Source organism: Ascaphus truei, chromosome 2, assembly GCF_040206685.1.
Source record: "Ascaphus truei isolate aAscTru1 chromosome 2, aAscTru1.hap1, whole genome shotgun sequence".
In the NCBI taxonomy this organism is placed as follows: domain Eukaryota; kingdom Metazoa; phylum Chordata; class Amphibia; order Anura; family Ascaphidae; genus Ascaphus; species Ascaphus truei.
In genome coordinates this window covers 86758384-86776251 of record NC_134484.1, presented here as the reverse complement: position 1 = coordinate 86776251, position 17868 = coordinate 86758384, and the positions used below count along the sequence as shown (strand labels likewise).

The 17868-nt window shown below is 44.3% G+C and overlaps 1 protein-coding gene across 7 annotated transcripts in view; it reads left to right on the top strand.

Moving 5' to 3' along the window:
• Positions 1-2619: 2619 nt before the first annotated feature.
• Positions 2620-17868, top strand: part of ZC2HC1A (zinc finger C2HC-type containing 1A) — a 79296-nt gene continuing 64047 nt past the window's right edge. For 2 of the 7 annotated variants that reach the window (XM_075583066.1, XM_075583063.1), the window contains exons 1-2: positions 2620-2874; positions 15165-15232. In XM_075583066.1, coding sequence (XP_075439181.1) covers positions 2859-2874; positions 15165-15232 — 84 coding nt within the window. In that variant the 5' untranslated portion in view covers positions 2620-2858. The remainder of the gene's footprint in view (positions 2875-15164; positions 15233-17868) is intronic. The other 5 variants (XM_075583065.1, XM_075583061.1, XM_075583064.1 and 2 more) reach the window with 4 other exon arrangements.

The following is a 17868-nucleotide window of genomic DNA, read 5'->3' as shown; positions in this document are numbered from 1 at the left end:
TGTGCGATATGTGAACATCCCTACTGCTGCACTTCAGGAGATTAGGGAGGCAATGGGGGGGCGTGGCGAACGCGTCACGGAGCTGGTTCGCCCTCATTGGCTAAACCAGCTCACGTGACACTGACGTCACAAGACTGCAGCCTCTAATCTCAAAATTACTTGTATCCCCAAGCTGCAGCCGCGTTCATGCACCACAGCGCCGCCAGGTGCCGCAACTACCACGCTACCTTCCATAGACTACCATGGTAAAGTCCCTGATGTGTGCGCGCGCGCATGTTGAGACGCCGGCAACCCTGATCACGGCCTAAGAGTGAGACGCAGGGGAAATTTATACATGCGGGTGGGAGGGGGAATGAGCGAGGAAGAGGGAATGAGACAGAGAGAAATACATGGGAAGAGGGTGGGAAATAGAGGGGGCTCGTGAGGTGTGAAGTGGGGGGGCCCCGGATGTAACTCTATTCCTGGGCCCTGGGAAATCTGTCTGCGGCCCTGACCCCGGTGCTGCAGTCTCGCGGCTCCCATGCTCCCGATGTAGCAGCACCAGGGGTCATTGCAATTCTATCCCTCCTCCTGTTGGCGCTGGAAATTGAGTGTAATTTACGCCCGACCGATGGAGGGAGCTGCGTCTAGGAGACCACCACGCCCCAAGGTAGGATTGTTGTGGGGTGTGTGAGAGAGGTGGAGTGAGGGGAAGTGGGGTTTTGTTTTTATCCTGGTGGGAACAGGATTTTTTAACAAAATGGTTGCTGGGACGAAGATTCAAAAGCTTGAAAACCGCTGATCTACACCATCTCCCACCATCACCATTCCCTGTGCCCAGTGGTGGACGTCTGCCGGGTACGCACCGGTTCGTGCAAACCTGTTACTAAAATTTCACTAGTACACCGAACCAGTGCTTAATTCTCTCACCTGTCCGAGCGGCGGGCGACGTCTGTCAGCATCTCCTGGCAACTTTTCCCTGCATACCTTCTCAATATGGCCGCGCGGCATCAAATGGTGCCGCGTTGCCATGCCAACGGGAACGCCACATGATGTAACCGCATCACGTGACGCCCCGTTGCTATGGCAATGGGACACTACGTGACGTTATGCAGTGTCGCGTTGTCATGGCAATGATTTCAAGGGAAAACATGTGATGCCTTAGCATGCCGAGAGACGCCGCCCGGACAGGTGAGGGGGAGATGAGGGGGAGATCCATCTGGGGGAGATCTGATGGGGACTGGGGGAGATGTGAGGGGGAGATCCATCTGGGAGAATTGTGATGGGGACAAGGGAGATCTGGGGAAGAAGTGAGGGGGAGATCTGGGGGAGATGAGGGAGAGATGTGAGGATAATGAGGGAGAGAAGCTGATAGTGAAAAATCACCATGAAAGGGCGGTAAGGTGAGAACCGGTTGCTAAATTTTTTGAATCCCACCACTGCCTGTGCCTGAACTCTAACAATCAACGTCACCGCACTGCCTGCAGCATCCACCCAGAGGCAGGAGCTTCAGCACCAGGACACGCCACCTGCCTCATTTAACTATTAAGGGCTAGCTCACACTGCCTGCTACGCGGTGTGCGAGCGCACGTTAGGCATTCTTTGAGGCTAGTGGATGAGTTGTCACACTAGAAACTGCTTGTGGCAACAAAGTACAGCGTTGACGCTGCAACATTTTGCCACCACAACCCAAATTGAAATTTCGGGCTGCAGTCGCATCACCTGAGCTGTTTCAGCCAATAAAGGAGGACCAGCTTTGTGACTATCTATTTACCATCTGTGCTACAAGCTGATGCAGTGGGGTTTCTACCCTGACTGTTTGCACCATTAGTCCCCTTTATCCTACCATTAATACTTAGTAGGAGGTTTTCCATCTTAATTTATAAGGTGACTCTGGTGCCATTGTACTCTGATTTAATTTCTTTTTATTTGCGTTATATACACACACTTGGTAATATATGTTTTAAGTAATTCATTAAAAGTTATATTTAATTAGTGGTGTGCAATTAAGGGAATTTTCTTCGGAGTCCAATCATTTTGTACTCCTTATTTTTGCTGATTCACTTTTCAGTTCACAGTCTGCACCCACTTTATGATTATCGATTTACATTTACAATTTAATAATCAACTCAATTAGTATGATTTTGTGATCACTCCCTCCCCCCTCCCCCCCGCGCTCCTGCAGCCCAGCGATCTGTGAGCTAGCTGCAGGAGTTGGGTGGCGGCGATTGGGGGCGTGACGAACGCGTCACGGAGGCTGGTTCACCTTTATTGGCTGAAACAGCTCCGGTGACGTGACTGCAGCCCGAAATTTCAATTTGCGCTGTGGTGGCAGAATATCGCAGCGTCAACGCTATACTTTTCCGCCACATGCAGTTTCTAGTGTGACAACGCTCATCCACTAGCCTCAAAGAGTGCCGAAGGTTTAGCAGGTACAGGCAGTGTGAGCAAGCCCATATACGTGCGAGAGTTCCAGGACACGCCCCCTATAACGGTACAAGCATGCGAATTTCAGGCCACGCCCTCTTGCAGCATTTGACTTGGGAGAGCGTTCCGGGACACGCCCCGTACTTCCCTCAATCAATCATACAGCCCTGCTGTAAACGCCACCCCACGCCAAGCACTCGATCTGACATCCCAGTGAAAGGTCCAGAGCACGCCCCTCTCGCCGTCCTGCACTCCGCTCGCGAGCTCTAGTGCGCGCCCCGCCCTCCTTGCTCGCGCTCTCGTAGTTGCCCACCCCTGGCACGCGTTTCTCTCCGCTGGCCAATAAGCTTGCCCGGTCGTTGGAGGCGGGGCCTGGGTGTCTCGGTTGCCCTGGCAGCGGGGTCTGTGCAGCGGAGCTACAGACACGCTCACACAGGGGAGGCCCGGGAGACATGGAGGGGATCGAAGGTAAGGGCGGGCCTCTCGGGGGTCCTGCTGGGTGGGGAGCTCTGGCCGCACAGGTGAATGCTGGGGAGAGAGTTGTGTCCTGTGAGTGACCTCTCTCTGTAGATGCTCGGGCACCAGCCTCCAGTTGTGCAAGCTATAAGTGACATGGCGTGTGCGCATTATTTTCCCCATCTGTGCCAGATGCTGACCAACAAAGCATTGATCCTGACACGTCCTGTGTGGCCGATGTGAGAGCGGCTCCCGGGACTATGAAAGGTCCGGTCTTGATGAAGACCAGTGTGTGAGTGAATGCAGGATTTATACACGCGTAATCCCAGTGATTTATTCCTGATGTGTGCAAAAAGGGCCCCCCAGACTAATGCCTCTGCCCCCGCCAGGGCCTGGTGCTTCTCAGAGCGCGCCCCAGACCAGAAGAGTGAATGTGGGGACAGAGGGGCCATCCATCCCTTACTATTTACACCTATCGGGGTCATTGGTATCTGCAAGAGCGAGTGTGCAGCACATCCCCCTCACAAAGAGAGCAGGCACGTTATTATTCATTCAGGAAGAAGGGGCAGCGACTATCAGCATAATGTGATTGCAATTAGATTATTTAGACTACAGCCCTGGAACCTCTGTTTTTGTTGGGCCCAGAAAGCTCTGGGGGGAGGGGGAGAGGGGGTAAGAACATTACGGACCATCAGCACAAGGAACATCTGAGGATCGTCTCTCCATGTCCTCTTATTTAGTGACACTGAAAGGAAAGCATGCAGCCACTTCATTTATCATGTGTCTGCAAGGCTATTGTACTCTTTCACCCTGAGATTTGTGGTCGGCTGTAAGGTTTGTTTTGTTTTCCCCTCCCCCTTTATGGTGAATCACAGAACCACAGGAAAACTGCTTCTGTACATTTGTCACACACCCCTTCCACTGTGTCGGGGTAGTTCATCATGTACTATTGTATGGTGCCTACATTCTCCATTTTTTTTTATTGGAAATATTTTCAAATTAATATCCGTAGTAAATGTTATATCTGTTTACGCATGCTAAAGAAACAAAACAACAATTCAGTAACAATACAGATAAGGATACCATAGCGGGGTCACATTCTTCCTTGTTCAAGGGTATGGATAATGAGATGGTTTGTCAGAACTAATGTCCCATCATGTTTGACATGGAGATTACATTTTTAAATATCTGAAGGGTTGTCAGGCACGGGTCTCAAAGTTCACAGGAACACATTATTATGACTTCATACAAGTCCCAATAATATGATGCTCATTTTTACCATTCTATGTTAAATCACATTGAACATATCCATGTTATAATAAAGACAAGGGTTGTGGTGTTCTAATGGACTGACTCTTTGTTACTTTACATGAAATCCTCTTAAGAGAGGACCATTGTTGTTTTCTCCTTTATTACTAAGAGACCCTTTCTCAGCTTTTGGTGACAGCTGGAATCTTTGAATAGATATCTTTCCGCGGCCACCCCATTTTTGCTGCAGTATGTTATACAAAAATACATTTCTAAATTGAATTCTCTGGTCGGTACCATGCTGTGGCTGACGTAGACTATGGCTATCTGAGCTGGCTTTGAGCCATTTCTTGCAACTGACATCTTTCAATTAACATAACGTAGCTTATTAAAATGGATAAAAGTGTAAATAATTTTTTTCCCCAATCTGTTGGCTTGATAAATTGTTGTTGTTAGTATATTGTGCATGCATACTGTGATGTGCAATGAGATCCAGCATCTGAGCTATTTTTTTTTCATTGCATAAATCAGAAAATATGCAGAATATCAAGTAAAGATGGAAAGAGAGGAGCAATATGTTATGGTTAACTGTAAAATCGAAAGCCTCTTTTTCTCATCTATTTTGTAACTTACTGTAGTGCCCACGGTTATTCTAACACAAACCAGTGGCAATCGCCAAAAAGACCCAGGTACATGCTGGGCAAGCTTAAGGGTGCGACCATAGAAGAACAAGCAGCGCTGAGCCACGCGGACGCTCTGCGCTGAGCCCCGGCATCCTCAATGAGGATGTCTTTAGAGGGAGCTCACGCGAGCGTCCGCAGGCGTGCTCAGGAGTTTATTCTTTGTACCGCAATGTTTATAGTATACCTATTGGAATGTGCATGCGGTTACCAATACGTTGGCAGGACGAAACGTAGTCTTAAAGTACGTATACAAGAACACATCAGAAATATTAAAAATGGCTTTGAAAAACAGTGTGTCACGACATTTTCTGACTCACCATAACAAAGATCCCTCTTGTCTAACTTTTAAGGGAATTCAACAGATACCGTGTAATAGGAGGGGAGGCGACAGGGTTAAAACCCTTTTGTCTAGAGAAACATTGGATTCATAAACCCGAAAGGGTTAAATGAGGATGTGGATGTTTGGGCTCTATACTAAATACTACTCTTCTTCTTTTGTTCATCCCTTTGTGGTTGATGCCCCTGTTACAGTTTATGATCCGAATGTATTTTAATATTGTGTTTATTTTATTGCAGATTTTCTTTTTAGTTTTTTCATTATTTTCTTGTTTAATATTAATAAAGTTGTTGTTTTATTGTAACTTTGTGATCATTTCTCCAGTTATACTGACTGCCGCCCTGCCAATTTGATTGGAAGCCAACCAATGGGTAGGGCTTGAGGGGTATTTAGTGCCTCTGGGAAATTATACTTTTATTCCCTGATGAAGTAGTGTCATTCTACGAAACGCGTAGGATTAACTATTTGCTTATGCCTAGTAGGGTGTTGTATATTCTCTGCTTACACTGGCTCTATTTAGAACTATTCTCATTCCTGTGTGTCGGGCCTGCAGGCGCTATTATTGTCATGGTTTCGTATGACTTTAAATATTCTATCACACTGGTATTATGTGGTTTTAACTACTTAGTTTAATTTTAGGGTTTGTGCAATATTCATTTGCATCTTATCACTTGATACTATCACTTGTGGTTATTTAGTTGCGCACTTTAATTCATTTTCACCAGTGCTCAGGAGTTGGATTTTTCAGCCGACAGCCAAAGCTGTTTTTCAACGCGCTGTCGGCTAAAAACATCCAATCAGCGCGAAGCAGCGTCAACGTCACGGCGCCTTGACGTCGGTGTGTCGCAGGCGTTTGGCCCAGCGACGTCACTGCCCCGCCTCCCGATCGCGGACGCTGGCTCGCCAGCATGTTCATGAAATCGCTCATGCTCGATCAGGTGAGCATTAGCGTCCGCGCGGCTCATCGCTGCTCCACGTTCTATGGACGCAGACTTAGAATACTCGTGGTCTCGTCTGTACATTGCCGTAACCACTGAAAATCATTTTGGGGGAAATATAATACACATGCACAAGGGTGCCTGCTCAACTATGAATTGTAGTACTGGAGAGGTGCTATCTGGGAAGTGTTGGACTAAACAATATTTACAAAAGGGTTTCCAATATGATGCACTCTGGCCTCAAACTCCTTTTCTTTTTGAGGTAATGGTGGAGGATCGGTTTTCCTGGCATTTGGGGCTTAAACTATATCATATGTTTATCTGACTTTTACTATAGAGATCATATTCATTTTTTTAAATAATACCAGGTGCTGTTTGAGACCGCAAAGTGTGTGTGTGTGTGTGTGTGTGTGTGTCTATCTCTCTATCACGTCACAGCGTACAATCTTATGTCCCAGATCAAAGACTGTAGACTTCGAGTTTGGTGCACAGGGGGTTTATTTACAGGGTACAAATTGGGAACAAAACCATAAACAAAGAACCTAACGTCACTTTGGGGAGTGTTGGCTAAGGCCCCGCCTGGCTTCCTGACAGCGCTTCACCGCGGTCTGCAGGCAGCTTTTTTTGGCGCGGGGTGTGTGGCCATGACAGGTGGGGGCCATAGAGGAGAGGCGGGGAGCAGAGAAGATGTTTCTGAGGAAGCGGAGTCCTGCAATATACACAGTGATCCTGATCTCCCCATTTCCTTATGTGTGCAGGAGCCTTTTGTTACTAGGTTACAGCACTACAAACCATTAACACACTGCAGCCGTTGGGGGGGGGGGGTGAAGTAAATGTGTCCACCTCCCCTTAACTTTTATGCCAGGCTGCCGGCGATCCTATCGTAGCCCCTGCTGGGTGACGCGTCAGTGTGTAGAGCCTGGACGCGAGGAGGCTCTAGGGAGGAGGTATGGGTCCGGCTGCACTGGGGACCTAGCTAATACATCTTAGTCGCTGACTAAATGTGAGAGAGCTAAGCTCTTTCTCCACCATGCGCCCTGTACCTGTGGACAGGCAGCAGCTCCCCTTGCAGTCTCTCACCGGGCTGTCTGTGTATGTGCCTTCAGATCAGCACAGCAGCAGCACCACTGTAAACTGTGTGCTGCCTTTTACATGGTACCTGACTAAATATTTAGTTTTTCACACATAGCTTCTTCATTTTGCCTTTATTTTTGTTAAATCATGAGACAGTGTAATATGTAATGTGTTGTTGTTCATCTGAGGTTGTATTTACCTAAATTTAAGACCTGCTAAGGAACAGATGATTGTTATTATGTCCTGATATGTAAAACCATAGAATTCAAAGAGGGTGTATTTTCTTTTTCACACAACTGTACATACGTAACCGGGGAGAACGTATGGTACGTAGGTTCCATAGTGGCTCATGTCATACAGCCTAATTTGCTTAAGGAATGTATTCACTGTTGATGGTGCTTCACACACACACAGTCATATTCAGTCCTAATCCATAGGAGAGGAAGAGGCACTCTACCTAGGACTACATTACACTTTATACACACGCCTAAAAAAACAGTGTTTGTGGCGCAAAGTGATAAAACAGTTAATATGTGCAAATGAACCCAGTGTTGATTAGCACTGAAAAACACATAATACTGTAACTCCAAGTAGAGGATTCTCCAGGTCAGCAGACTCTTTGTAGACCCTCATATGAAGAAAAGAGCACAAATGCAGAGAGTATAGTGCATGATCATTTACTTAAGATGACAGACAACACAGAGGGGAATGGTAACACACTCAAACTTTCCCCGCTGGTAAGTAAACAAGAAGTGACTTTGGGCGCACTTCAACCCTTCTCCTTCGATGACAGCTCCCAATGCGACCGCTCCACTTCTCAGTCAGGAACAAACCGCGATTGCCTCCGCCAGCGTCTCTCACCCGCAGTGGGGGCACTCTGCCGCGTCACGGTCGTCTCAGCAGTCTCCTTCCAATCAGGGCTTCTCAGGAGATTGGGTACGGTGACCTCAAAGCATTACAAAAGCCCAACCGTTTTCGTCACACTGGACTTCATCTGCTGTTTCTAATTATTTTTTTTTCGTTCTCTCTTTATTTTTCACAACTCCCCAAAACCTGATTCAATTACTTCCTTTACATATGTCATATGAAGCGGTTGAACTTGGAGATGTGGGGCATTTTTTATAGCTCCCGTTTATTGGATTTTGACATTCGCCCCTCTCTCTGGTTAGACTGCAAACTTGGCATGGGCGAATTTGTCTAAATCTCAAATATGGTTAGGATTTTGACGTTTTTTAAATTTTATTTAGAACAATGTTTTTCCAGGAAGTAATACATTGAGAGTTACCTCTCTCATTTTCAAGTATCTCCTGGGCACAGATATAACAATACATGGTTACATTAAAAGAACAGAGATTATACAGTCAATTCACATGCATTTTCTGGACAGTTAGAGTTGGAAAATTGGGTACAGGGGATAAAAGGGCTGGTGAGTTTCAAATTGAAATAGAGCAGCTTTAACATCACCAGTCATCAGGAAACGGCTCACACCCTTTTTGGCGGCGCCAAAGGCTGTCCGCCTTTTTGAGGCGATGTAGATTGAATGGGGTTCAGAATTAATGCAGCTGTGGTTTCAAAAAAGTCCTTTGTCGTCTTGGGTAATTAGCATTCCAGAGGGTGGCAAAATTGCTTATTTGCCATTTTTGAATTTTCACCTAATATATATTTTATATCAGCGCAGGTACTTCAATGTACCTACAACTAATGGGGACTGCAATGGGTACCATGATGGCACCGCAATATGCAAATCTTGAACAAAGATTCTGAACTACATTCTGTGGCGGTGAAGAGGTTAACCAGGCCAATAATACAGGTCTTATACCCGGCTGGTTACCCCTAAACCTTGTTGGGGATGAAGGGGTTAATTGTTGGTCACCACTATGCCATGTTTCCCCTATACAACATCTGTAATTTCCCTGTTTTGCAGCTCAGAAACTAGCTGCAGTTCTGTGAATGTATGTGAACTGTGCAAACTGTATTCGCGACACACGGGGGAGCTCCTAGCGCTGTGCCAAGCGTTAACAGCATAAGCGTGCCTGCGGGTAGCAGCTGCATTTGAAGTGCTGTATCACTTCCTTAACCGCAGACGGTGAAACCACAAAGTCAATTGGATAAGTGCTCTGCGGTCTAGCTGAAATGCCTGAGCGCAACAATGTATCCAGCTGTCTTGTTATCCACTTAATGTGAAGTGCGCCTGCGGTTACCGATCAAAGCCAGCATGGATACATAGTATGCCGGCTTGTAACCCAGAACGATAATAGGTCAAACTGCAACCCACATCACAGAACCCATTCAATTAAGTGGCTAACTTGCGCTAGGAAGGAGCTAGCACTCTAATTTTTGGAATACAGTTAGTTGAGAATGTAACATGCACATACATATTGTTTTTATGTCACCCACGCATACAGAAACCACATATAAAAATAACATGTTTCAATGGTGTTTTAAAATGTGAAGAAGGGAACCCTTTCCTGTCAGCCCGGCAATGAATGAACCCAAGTGATTTGAATTGGCGCTAAAGCTCTCAATAAAAGAAATATAATGAAAAAATAACATATAGGTGTGTAACTCAAAATACAATACTTCTCAACCTTCCAAGGAATATGCAAAGATTCCCTATAAAAGCAGTCTTGGTCCGGGGTGGGAAGGGAGCGATTGAACCAGGAAACACACCGAAAAAGATAAAAAATAAAAAACAATAATAGTGCAGTATGTCAATACAATCAGGAGTATAAATGGTATCTTGGCTCTGTAGAAATTCCTACTTACAACAAGTGGAATATAAGTAAGCAGTGTTCTGACTCTGTCAGTGTAGATGAGGTTGCATTTTCAGTAGAGGGAAAGGATTCAGGATCAGGGAAACTTCAAACGGAGGACATCGGCGGCAAGCTTGAGTTTGAGGGAAGACACAAGTGACTTTACCATCCAGGACCAGCACTCTACTGCCTCACGATACCTTGATATGTACATGTAATATGTACTTATTGTAAGTACATTACCTACTTATTTTTTGTGTGTAATAAAATTGTTCCTGCGATCTATACCATTAGTCCGTTTCTATTTTCCATGCACATTCTACCCGGTTTGGATTCGAGTATACTGCTGCGGCAGAGTTTATTCGAGCATTTGCCCGTTCTCTGCCGCAGCAGTAGCCTGGCGCGCGCCCGAGAGTGACGGGCGCGCGCCGAAGCAGCGGAAGAGCACCCTCCGATCGGGGCGCTCTCCCTACCGCTGCCGGGTCCGCCGGGTCCCCCGGAACCCCCTGCCGCTGTCCCGCGATCGCGGGACACCAGGGCTCCCTCGGGGAGCTCCTGGACGCGCGTGCAGGGGGCGCACGCTCCCGAAGACGCGTGACCGCGCGTCTATGACGCGCGGCACGCCGAGGGGCGGCCACTAGCAAGCCGGGAGATTTCCCGGCTTGCGGTACCGACCACACTCGATTAAAGTGTGTCGGTACTGTACCATATTGACATGGTCCCCGTTTGAAGTTTCCCTGATCCTGAATCCTTTCCCTCTACTGAAAATGCAACCTCATCTACACTGACAGAGTCAGAACACTGCTTACTTATATTTCACTTGTTGTAAGTAGGAATTTCTACAGAGCCAAGATACCATTTATACTCCTGATTGTATTGACATACTGCACTATTATTGGTTTTTATTTTTTATCTTTTTTCGGTGTGTTTCCTGGTTCAATCGCTCCCTTCCCACCCCGGACCAAGCCCGGCAATGAATCCATTAACATGTCAATATGTTAAGGATGAATGAGCTGAGGGATTTTTCATCTCCGTACTTCAATGGGCACCCTGCTGAGTTGGTGTCCCAGTGTCTAGAGACGTCCGTAGTTGAAAACCCTCAGAGACCTTAGGTGTTTGGGCGGCCGGATTATTGCAACATACCAGATATCGGTGCGAAGTATGGGCTATCAACACTTGGTAGCCAAACCCAAGACTTACTGTTGCCAGGTAAGGGGTTGGGTCCGGTATGCTAAGCAGCTTAGGTGTCAAGTTAGCGCATGCTCTTGGCAAACCGGGAAGCAATGTCTGCCCTTTTTGTGAGCTACTGGCAAGTCTGGGATAGGTGGGAAAAGTTGTTCCCACGGGAGGATTGGCTGGGTATGTTAGAGATAGGACCCTTAACCCTATAAAAATGCCTGCAGCCCAGTCCTAGTTGGATTCATCCGAGTTCCATCTATGACTCGTCCAATTTACAGCGTCAGCGGTTCCGGAGTGTGAGGGGTTAACAACATCGTAACCAAAGATCGAGCCCCTCTTCCAGAATTCGTTTGAGTTAAGGATTCCCGAACGAATCCTGTAAGGACCTAACGAAAAGATTCCTTTCGGCGGAGATATAGGGGTGGCACCTTGCGCCCCTAGCCAAGGATTGTCGCATGGCTCAATTCGCGCACCCACTTGCAGGAGTGCCCAGAGACTTTGTTTGCAAGTCATTCGTTCCATGGACATTTTATTTCGTTTTCCCATCCCAGTAAGTGTTTATCCAGTTTATTTGTGAAGAATTGTGTGTTTGTCTGAAAAGGAAATAAATTACAATTTATTTTGCCCTCCTTGTTGTGCTCAATCCAGAATCCCAGTATTAATGTGTAGATGAAACCTGGTCTACCGTGACATGCCCCCACAAACCCTACAATACTACAGATACATTGATGACCTGTTTATAATATGGACAGAGGGTGAAGGAAACCTAAAACACATCCACGAGTCCCTGAACTCATTCCATCCATCAATTATACTCCAAATGGATTATTTGGCAAACCTAGTAAACGTTCTAGATACAACAGTAACACTGAAAAATGGCAAACTACACACATCTGTATACAAGAAACCAACAGACAGATGCAGTTACCTCCACAACTCCAGCTTCCATCCCACTCATACCAAACAAGGTATCATACACAGCCAGGCTATAAGATACCACCGCATATGCTCTGAGACTGAAACCGGCATCTCACAACCCTGACCGAATCGTTCAGACAGAAGGGATACAAACCAAAGACTATTGCCAAAATCATACTGCTGCACATGCAGGAATGTTGTATATATGATTCAAGCAACAAATGTGACCAAGGATGCTACATTGGGGAAACCAGCCAAAAACTTCAAGGCAGAATGAATATGCACAGACACTATACAACACCATGAAGAAGGAAGATACTGCTCACCAGTGGGACATCATTTCTCACAACCAGATAATTCCATAAATGATTTCAAAATCAAAATCCTCAATGGAATGTTTTAACGCCCCCAAGAACGGAAAACATTTGAACTCCTCTTCCTTAATGTTATGTTTGTCTAAAGCACTTATTCCCATGATCTGTTATTTATATTATCTGTTATTTATTCGATTACCACATGTATTACTACTGTGAAGCGCTATGTACATTAATGGCGCTATATAAATAAAGACATACAATACAATACAACTCGGAATAAGACTCTTTGACACCAAAACAAAGGGACTTAGTGTGTGAGAAACCCCATAACTGCATTATCAGAATTGTTTGTATTCATCCTGCCTGCCTCTCTTCTTATCCACACCTTCTCTCTCCCCCCTCCATGCTGTGCCTTGTCACCCTTCATGGCTTCAAACACTTTATCACACTAACTTATCTACATTACATATCAGTTGTCTTTGTGTGGGGGGATAAGGATGGGGGGAGGTTCTTCCTGCTCTCCCTTCTCTCCCTTCTCTCCCTTCTCTCCCTTCTCTCCCTTCTCTCCCTTCTCTCCCTTTACACTATTTTAGCCATATTCCTTTGTTAATCAGTATTGCTGACCTGATGGAGAGGAGAACTTTCGAAAGCTTGTCCTATGACATAAATTGTTAGTTCAGATAATAAAGGTATCACCTATTACTGAACTCATTTATTCTGCACTATCACAACTGGACTAACACGGCTATTTTATATATTATTTATTTTTATATATAAATGCATATATTTATTCTTAAATGAAGTCTCGGATATCAAAATGGTGTCTTTTGTTTTGTAGCAATGTATACTGTCCTTACAAAATTGTTAGATACTGTAATACAGTATATGGGGGAGGGTAGTGCTATAGTAGATATTAATACGTTTAGGTTTTTTTCATGCTTGATGTACTTCATCGTTTTGTAATCACCCTGAGTCCCATGGTCCAATAGGAAGCCGCAATGGGTGACGTTACAGCTTTCTTTTAGCCCTCGTGACGCTCAGGGACTCCCAGTTACCATCCTGATAAAAAAAAAGAAATATATAAATAACAAGCAGGTGGAATTCAGTCCAAACATAATGCATGTGGCAATGTTAGGTAATAATTAAGGAGCATTGAACAGAGTATTTAAAATATTTTGAGGCTCCTAAGGGAAAGGAGATTGCAATAATTTTTTGTTAATTTATAGGACCAGCGTTTCCCAAACTATGTTCCGCGGAACACTGGAGTTCTTCGGGATGTAAATAGGTGTTCTGTGAAAAAAAAAAAAAAAAACAATTGTTGGGGATATCTTTTATTCTAATGTATAATTATGCGATGTTGTGACAAATTTCTTTAAGCAATATCCATCAAGCTTAAAAAAAAAAAATCCTATTTAAATAGTATTTAGGTTGCAGATTTGTAAATATCTTCAACGCATTCATATTAGTATAGTTATAATGTGACTCGCGTCATGACAATTTGAGTCGACTTTTTATTGAATTGTTTTGACCCACGTAACAAACATTCACAAGCCGTTTGGCTGTTTTTTTGGTGACTGACACGCTAGTAAGATACCGATGGTTGCATTGTGTACTTGTGTATTTTGTGTTTTTCTTATATCAGCATTTTTGTGATGAAGACGATAGATGTTGAAACATGCATTGCTGAGAGTTCTACTTCTAAAAAATCAGCATTACCTCAAACAATGCTTCACTGACAGCCATTTGGTGAACACCCGAGCCGAATCTTCGCCGATTGATTGATTGGCAACTTAGCTAATTACTTATCATTGTGTAGATTGCATTGATGCACGTATTAAAGGGGAATTAAAAAAAAAAATAACAGCAGCTTTGACTGCTTTAAATTTATGACTAAACCTAAATAACTGAAATCTCCTTGCTCAGCGAGTATAATAATGCACCTTTTATTAAATTACTTTAACAGGATAATTGAAAGAGATGATCACAAGAGAGCGAGTCTCCGTATGTTGCACTCAGTTATGATGTGGGATAAAGGGTACTACATTAAAAATGAACTTTTAATACACAAGTAAAAATAATGTCAAATAGAATATGGACAAGAATGGACTTATTAACCAAGTATTAACTTGTGTATTACAAGTTAATTTTTAATGTAGTACAATTTATCCCACATCATAACTGAGTGTAACATACAGAGACTTTCTCTCTTATGATCATCTCTTAAATTTGACAATGCAATTATCTTGGCAGCCCTTCAATCTGTTCTCCCGTGATCGGTCAATGAATATCCTGCTTCACAGGGCACACAATATAGCCACCTTTTTCAAAGGAGGACGTTGTGTAGCTGCTCAAATGGTTGCTATAGCAACCCCCTTTAAAATAATTGAAAAGGACATTAAGAGTGAGGAAAAAAATGCAGTAAATTAGTCTCTTAATACTACACACCTGATATATTAAAAAAAAAAACAACGTAGTATTTTTTATGAAATGCTGCTTTTAAGACTTGTTAAAGTTTGCCATCCGTTAGTGAATATGCACCAAGAGCTGCTGTCACTATGTTAGGCCTTTAATGTTACTGATGGAGTTATGGATGTATTAATGCTGATTTGTTAGAGCTGTAGACTATCTCAGAGTAAAGGTGAACTGTATCGATGACGCATCAGAGGCCCAGGTTAGACTGCAATGTATATACAGATGTGTATACAGTGTAAGTACATGCCAGTTTGTCTACTGATTTTATATATTATGGATTGGTGCAGGAGGGGTATAAGGAATAGACTTTTTTTTTTAAACATGTTTTTTCTTTATGACCTAATTCTGTTATTAATTCAAGTAATATATTTCTTTCATTTTAGAGGAATTGACTAGTGAAGACCTACTGCCTTGCAAAATCTGTGGTAGATCTTTCTTTTCTGCTACCTTGGTGAGTATAAAAGTATAATAATTTATATATATAATAATATTTTGAGAAGTTAGACCCAGTAGGGTACATTTGCCTGTGCATTGATTAGATGACATGAGTACTTTTTGTAGGGTCATACAAAATAGGCATCTGTACATGTTGTAAATATCTTATCCTATATTAATGTCATTGATGACTATAAGGGGCTGATTCTATATGTAAATGACGTTAATAGGGAATTTTGGTAGAAAACGTCCCAATCAGCTCCTTTGGCACATATGTAATGAGCTCCATGAGTTGTCACAATGGTGAGACAGAACTGTTTTTATCTCTTATAATTAAAATTACTGGTATGTTTTTCAAAGTAAATGTCAAATACCACCAAGTCCAGTGTAGGTGGTTTGATGTCTATTCAGGACATGTCGTGTAGCGGTGACTGAAGTGTGCTTTGCATGTTAAAAATCACAACGTTAATGCTTCTCTTATGAGAACTGAAACCCACTGTTTAAAAAATAAATGAAGGCAGCATTTTGGAAGTAACCACATCAGAAACTGCTGAAGTGCACTTTGAAAATTCATCATTATTTCACAAGGCATATTTTATTGATGGTATTACATTATTTCTGGATGGTTGGGTCTTTGTGTATATTTGTTGTGATTAGAAACATTAGCCAAATAGAGTGATTGTTTTATGTTTAGTTGAAGATTTTGGTACCCGGTATCTCCGCCATGTTTAAATCTCCCACGTTGCGTGATCGGGACATTTAAAGAATGCAGGGAGATCGGGGCCTGTAACTCAGGAAGCAGGGGGTCCCGAGGCTGGAATGAATGCGGTTTTCTCCGGAGAGCCCCTGCTTCAATACTGTACTGGCACAAAGGCTGTCTCTGCTTTGGGTCATTTACCTTCAGTAGGTACGGTGCCAGGATGTATTCTCTCTGTAGGCAGTGATAGGTCTCCAGCTTCTTTTGAGTGCTGGATATAATTTTTCCACAGTCTTTCATTTCTCTAGCGACTGAGTTGAGGTGTTTTCTTTTGGCAGGTTTTTTATCAGTGTAGGGTTTTGTTCTTGGAGTGAGAGGACGAGTTGTTTGATAGCCCAGGGTTTAGTGAGGAGCTCCTGGCTTCTCATTGCCCTGTAGCAGTAAGGCCCGGGCCATGGTGCCTTCGCGCGTGCGGAGGCTGTGGGAAAGCGTGTGCTTTCCCTGGCCATGGTCGACGGGGCGTTCCTAGTGGCGTCACGGAGCTGGTTCGCCCTCTTTGGCCGAACCACTCACGTGACCTGCGTGTCGCACCACGAAATCCGTTTCAACTGATTTCTTGCGCAACGTGCGCCTCCGCCCGCATGCGCCCGCACGGTCTATGGGCGTGTTCAATGCCTTAAGGCAATCTGATCGCGCCCTGTGCGGACGCCTCCGCGTGGTCTCCCACACCTTGAACTCAGCCTAAGACTGTGGATAGCTGTATAGGTGTGCCCAGAATTTCAGTGCGCTCTCCTGTAAAGTGAGCTTTAGAGGAAAGTGGTTAAGCTGAGCCCAGCATGAATAGTTTGAGGTCTGTCTCTGTGTCTGTCTCTGTGTCTGTCTCTGTGTCTGTCTGTGAGAGGGAGTGTCTGTCACAGATACATACTGACACACACAGTGACACAGCCATTCACGGAGATAGGGGGAGGGGAGCTGGAACATCACCTCCCTTGCACCTAACACAGTGAAGGCTCCTAAAATTTTTGCCTGACTCCTGAGTATTTTATGTTTTTGTCCACTCCTCAAAAATGTATATAAAACAATGTATAGGATCAAAAGGAACATCCTTAAGGAAAGCACATTGAATTGAGTGTCCTGCTGATCATAATTTAGATCCCAAAGTTAGCAGTTATCTGCTTTTTTGAAATGTGACAACAACTCCTCTTAATTAAAAGGGAAGTATTTGTACCCTCAACCCAAATATATTCTGGGCTCCTCTTTTCTCTACATCTCGAGTAATATATTGTTCCAGTTCTCCTTCTGATAATGAACACGTTTCTTAATTTCTGTTTTTTAACTTATATTTTTATTAAGATTTTCAAGTATAAATGGGATGGGGAGGGGTACAGAAAAAAGGGAAGGGGGGGGAGAAACAACCATGTTGTTTCAGAGTTCTTACAATCAACAACAATCACATACCATTAGCCTAAGCACACTGCCTGGGGGTCACACTCGACTCCACTCTCACATTCTCCTCTCACATTCAAAACGTCTCTAAAACCTGTCGCTTTTTCCTCCGCAATATTACAAAGATACGCCCTTTCCTCTGTTACTCGACTGCTAAAACTCTGACTCAGGCCCTCATTCTCTCTTGTCTCGACTACTATAACCTCCTGCTGTCCGGCCTTCCTGCCTCTCACCTGTCTCCCCTACAATCTATCCTAAACGCTGCTGCCAGAATCACTCTACTCTTTCCTAAATCTGTTTCGGCGTCTCCCCTGCTGAAATCGCTCTCCTGGCTTCCTATCAAATCGCGTATCACACATGCAATTCTCCTCCTCACTTTTAAAGCTTTACACTCTTCTGACCCTCCTTACATCTCATCCCTAATTTCTCGCTATGCACCATCCAGACTCTTGCGTTCTGCTCAAGGATGTCTTCTCTCTACCCCCTTTGTATCTAAAGCGCTCTCCCGC